Here is a 5,669-nt window from a genome sequence, read left to right as displayed (position 1 = left end):
AAGCAGCACTAATAACAAAAAATGTATTGGAGTTCATACCGACGATTTCTACTTACGAACGAACGACCGACTGTTCGTGCCCAGCTCTGGTACTCTGTTCGGACCAAAAATTACACCGATCAACAGATATTGCTCAAAAACTAATCAGCTCGTCTCCTAGCAGTCACTAATCATCCTGCAAAGTCAGAATTTGAATCGAGTTTTTGGAAGAAGAGTTCCATTTTACACCTATTATTCAATATCGCTGAAAATTTGACCAGATGTACTTCACGTGGTCCCGAATCATGTAGTAGAGTCAGATTTTGAATACCGTCTCTTGGAAAAGTGTTATCGTGGAAAAATTGGTATTTTCAATGCCATTTAATGAATGGATACCCCTATGGCTCCACACTTTACAACGGTAAACCAATGTCGCTCAAAATGTGACCAGATGTACTCCTCGCAGTCCCCAACCATCCAGTAAAATAAGATTTTGAAAAATTTTTGTGTGATGAACTATCATGCAAAATTAAAATAATTTGCGGACAGGATACAGGACACACCGGACATCACACACAGCGAGTAACATTAATGCCCCAAAATCGCCTCCAATCATGTTTTCTACATGAAATATGCATAGAAAACATGTTTTGGGGTGACTTTAATTTTTTGGCCTAATACATTACCTTTCCTTGGAAAAGTAATAGGTACTTCGGCTCCAATTTGAGTAGCAATTTCAAATGTTCAAAACAATAAAAAACTCAATTTATGCACAAATATTTTATTATTTGCGTGATAAAATATAAGTACAAATCACCTCTTTCGAAGTTCCCACTGTGACGCAATACTGTAAATCTAAAAATGTTCTGATATAAATTTTTACTGACGCGTTCGCTCAAATATGTACAAAAAAATTTATTGCGTCGCCTCTAAAATGCAAACACAAAATGATTGACATGTCTAAAAGTTAGAACAGCGAGTCTTTATTTTTGAATAACTCATGTTTCACTTTGAACGAAAAATCTGCACTGTAAAACTCAAGGGATTACCTAGTGTGTAAGGTCAAAATTTACGACATCTCTTTTTTCTGGACGTTTTCGAGCCCAGAGAACCCGAATCAAGCCGTTTTGAGCATGGTTGTTGTGTGTTTTAAATTTATTTGAACGACGCGATGTTACTATACTTGTTCATTACAACGTACATGTAACAGAAGAAACACACAGTCCATGTCCACGCTAGTGGACATAAACGATTTGAACCGTCAATGTGAACTAGATCAAGTATAGAACTTTACATAGGATCATATACGATGAATATGGATTACACAGTCTGTTTCAAAATACCGTCACCAATGTCGACACCATTTGACATCAAAATTTTGACAGTAAAAATATGTGTTATTGTTGTTGTCGTTTCATTGCTGTGGAAATCATTAGATTTTGAGCGTATTTGGTTGATGGACAAAAATGTCATGCCTGGAGTGATACTCATGAAAAAGAGTCAAATTTTCGTCCAAAAGTCAAAATTTATGTTTACTTTAAACACTCAAAAATATGTATTCGCTGCGTAAGTGCCTAAGGTATAGCTTCGAAAAATGTGAGAACATTGGTGCAATCAGTTTTAATTAGATTTGCTAACCATGCATACAAATTCACTATACCAACGGCCCAGAAATTGGGCGATGTCAATGAAATCGGACTAAACTCCATCCCTGGCAAAGTTTTGACGAAATTTGCTTCAAAGAAGTTCCCTTGAGTCCGCTCCGAATTTTTATAAAAATTTCAAAAAATCGAAAAATTCACCATATTTCTAGTACCAATGTGCTCAAACATAAGAAACAACATGTGGAAAGTTATACCTCGTTGGAAAGCTCTCCCAACTTCCTATTCAATGCCACCACAATTGCCATTGGGCAAAACTCGAAAATAAGACATACAAAGGATGGAAGCAAACGAATTTCTTTGTTCCAACGTGAGCACCACTAACAATTTTTCTCCGAACCATCCTTTTACCAATAGATGATAAAAGTTGTTTTGAATTTGGTTAGGGAACTTAGGGAAGTAGCGCTGTATTGAGGTTTGAACAACTACCGGACGTACATTTTCCATACAAAATGTCATCAGAATTTTTAAATGAAGTGCAAAATTTGTACTAAACAACTACTGAACTGAAACTTAAATTCATCCGATTCGGAATAAATATTGATTATTTTTTTTCATTTTTTATATTTTAAAAGTTATATTTTACAAAAAACATATTTAATTCAATATCTATTATGTTAAAACAATTTTTGTTCATTGAATTTGCATGGAAAATGTACGTCGGGCCTCAGAGGCCCCACTTGTTAGATAACGTTAGTGTTTTGACTTGCCTGGTTAAGGGTTAAAGTTGTCTGCTTGAGCTTACGTTAAAGTATTTGCTTTGAAAACACTTTTCAATTATAGATTGTGTGTAGTTGGTATGAGTTTCAACGTTTCATAACAGTTTTGAACATAATATAATATGAACCGGTTGTATTCAAGATCTGTTAAACATGTGAAAATAATTCTATTTAAATAAGATTAATCGAATAAGATGACTCAATAAAACTTTATGTTTACCTTCTTAAATGTTTCTAACGAGCAGTTAATAAATCCATATCCAGAAAAAAAACTTTGGACGCTCTGAGTTCTGTATGATTAATAGGAGGTATCTTTGTATGTGACATGGAAATTCATACCAAATGAAAGTATGATAAGCACTATCGCCAATCGACTGTAACCGCAATGAAATGTGCGCCGAATAGTAGCAGTAAGGCAATGTTGTTGCAATGCTCACAGTCGATGCAAATATCAAAATGAAAAAATCCGGATTGATATGTTTAGAAGCCTGTTAAAACGTAGCGTATATGCGATAATATTCTATTTCTAATTTAGTTCAAAATGATCAAATTCTTTACCAAATCCAGTTGATATATCGATGTTGAACAAAATACGGCGCCACATAAAAGTTGGAAAAATATAATTCCCGTCACAATACTACTCAGTTGATGAAAAAGTCTGCAAAAAAAATCTACATTTTATGGTGTGTGCCAAATATTCAACGAAAATACAAACTCAATAATTTGAATGTTGAATTTAACTCCATCAAATAGGCGCTCTTTTACAGTGTTTATTGATTGTTTTGGTTTTTGTTCGATTTGATTTAATTGGCGCATTAATTTGTCGAAATTTTCAGTAAAAGCATCCAGATAAAATGATGAACCGAGGAAAAAAGCCACTTGACTTGTTATCAAAATCGCATAAGTGTGTAATGCTATGATCACCATAATTAAGTAACCAAAATATCCATGCAAAGTGTGAACATCAAATGGATAGCTCAATTTATACATTGAGTACCATGTGGCTGGATCACTTCGGCCGGGAATCATTTCGAATATCACCGTATATGTTGTGGCAAAAATCAACACAAAATCGTAGTTCACAATGAAAACAATAAGAGGCCACTTTGCAACAAAAGTGGATTTCACTTCCGCCTTTTCGTATAAAACTCTTGATTCGTGATTTTGACAAATACCTACAAAGAGTGCTTCATTAATCATTTATTCTATTTCAAACTAAAGAAATAATACGTGCGTAATTTAACCAAATTTTCAATTTGATTCAGGAATTTCGATACTTTGTATTTATTATTGTAAAATGTCCAATAGCCTCCGCCCGATGCCGTGTTGGCAGACACTTGCATTACAGCGAATAGAACACTTTCAGTATCCGAAAAATGCGAAACGATATATTCTATGCTGACACCAATTGTACATAGTGAAATCGATAGCATCATCCAGTTGATTATTTTGCTGATAGTTCGCTCTCGTTGTGTGGCATTTTCATCGTTTAAACACATTCCAAACACTTTCAAAAGTTTTTTATTTAATTTTATAACTTCCATTTTGCTACACAGATTTTCATTGGCAACGATTAAGAAAAATAAATCCTCCAAATTCACAACATTATCATGAACTATTCAACTGGACACTCTGTGAGAATTGTTATGTTGGTTGCGCTTTTATTTGATCACTAATGTAACGAAATTTACAAAAAATCGGAAGACACGACAACGTTTAACAACGTTGATTATATTGTTTAGTTAGGGTAAGACAGAAAATTTACCTTATAATTATAGAGCTTTGAAGAATTATTAATTATTAAAATGTGAAATATTTTATTCCTTTTAAATCAAAAGGCGGCGACATTTAAATGAAGAAATCATTCATTGTGCTTTGGAGGTATTAATTCTAAACTAAATGGTTACTCCTCTTCGAAAAAATCTATTTTCTATAACACTATCTATTGGTTTATTCAGTCATCAAACAGAAAGAAAAAAATCTCATCATGTAATATATTTACATTGTTTGAAATTGTCGAAATATTTTATATGTAATTTAAATAAAAAAATAAGTGAACCGGCCGATATCAAAATTCAAAAAAATCGTTTATACCACTAAAAGGTACAAGTTATGTACAATTATGTACAACAATTATCATGAAAAAGCATAGCAGTGAAACGTCATGTTTGACAGCTACTACGCGTACCAGTAGTGTCATCCAGCTGCTGGAGTCCAGCAGCTGTTTTTTCAAAAAGCATCATTCAATAATGATTTTTATTTCTGAAAAACTCAAAAAATCTTCTTTTTAATTATTTTTTTCGGATGGATAAAAATAATTAATTCACGATTTGGTTCAAAATTGGTCATGTTCTAAAAAAATAACATTTTTCCATTCGCTACAAACTGTCCATTTGAATTGACATTTTTGTTCTTATGCTAGCAACTTCAGCAGCTCGATGTGCACATAACAAATTCAGAATAGGCATTTTTTATTTTATAAATTGGTTTTATGTTTCATTTTTTTTAAGCGGTACTTTTATCCGTGTTAAATGAATAAATTCTTGAAATATCTACACTGAAACAAAAAAAATCTTGATTCAGCTGCTGGAGTCGGACTATACATTTCAATCACATTCAAGAGAAGAATTGCAAAAATCAACATTCGGTAACTTTTATTAAACTAAAGAAAATTATATTATTATTATTATGCATTTAAAGTTGTTTAAAATTATTTTAGCAACAAAAATTAATAAAAATCCAGTAATAAATTATTGTCGTTGTTTGTTATAAACATAGATGCGTACTGAAATAGTTCGGTACGTTCATTTGACATATTACAGGTGGCGCGTCGAACCGCAAAACTACGTATTTCATTACTATGATGGATATGGTGTGTGTGCGATCCGTGAGTTTTTACTGTATTTTAATCTTCCGCTGATTATTTCGATGTGCAATTTTTCCGCTATCAATTGTACATTGTCGATATCATATAATAGATAAAAATCGAAACATGTATGCCATACACCCACCATACAACCCGCCAATGTAATTTGCATTCTCACCAAATTTTCCGAAAATTGGCGAAAATAAAAACAATCGTATGCATTTTGATGCTTACACCAATTTGGTTACAACAACCAAAACAAAAATACATATATCTGATTCATAGATCTTGCAAGTTTCCAGCTATTTTATTCATTGAGAAATACATGATAAATTTACAAAGAAAACATCGTACCCAGAGAAGATAAAATGCTGCATGAAAAATACAAAGAGCAAGAGTTCGATTTAGATTCACAAATTGGTCGTCTGAATAAAAAAAATCTTC

The 5,669-nt window shown here is 32.7% G+C and overlaps 1 protein-coding gene across 1 annotated transcript; it reads right to left on the bottom strand.

The window, feature by feature from the left end:
• Positions 1 to 2,632: 2,632 nt before the first annotated feature.
• On the bottom strand, positions 2,633 to 4,308 carry LOC116348457 (the record flags this gene model as incomplete). The annotated part of the gene is made up of 5 exons (XM_031779473.1): positions 4,125 to 4,308; positions 3,594 to 4,031; positions 3,075 to 3,534; positions 2,918 to 3,017; positions 2,633 to 2,847 (listed from the first exon to the last, which is right to left on the bottom strand). Coding segments are annotated over exons 2-5 (1,085 nt in total), but the record flags the coding sequence as incomplete, so codon positions are not given.
• Positions 4,309 to 5,669: the final 1,361 nt, after the last annotated feature.

Source organism: Contarinia nasturtii, unplaced genomic scaffold (genome assembly GCF_009176525.2).
Source record: "Contarinia nasturtii isolate CC-2019 unplaced genomic scaffold, AAFC_CNas_1.1 Cnas_scaffold_2447, whole genome shotgun sequence".
In the NCBI taxonomy this organism is placed as follows: Eukaryota; Metazoa; Arthropoda; class Insecta; order Diptera; family Cecidomyiidae; genus Contarinia; species Contarinia nasturtii.
The sequence above is the reverse complement of the archived record's forward strand: the minus strand, read 5'-3'. Positions and strand labels throughout refer to the sequence as shown.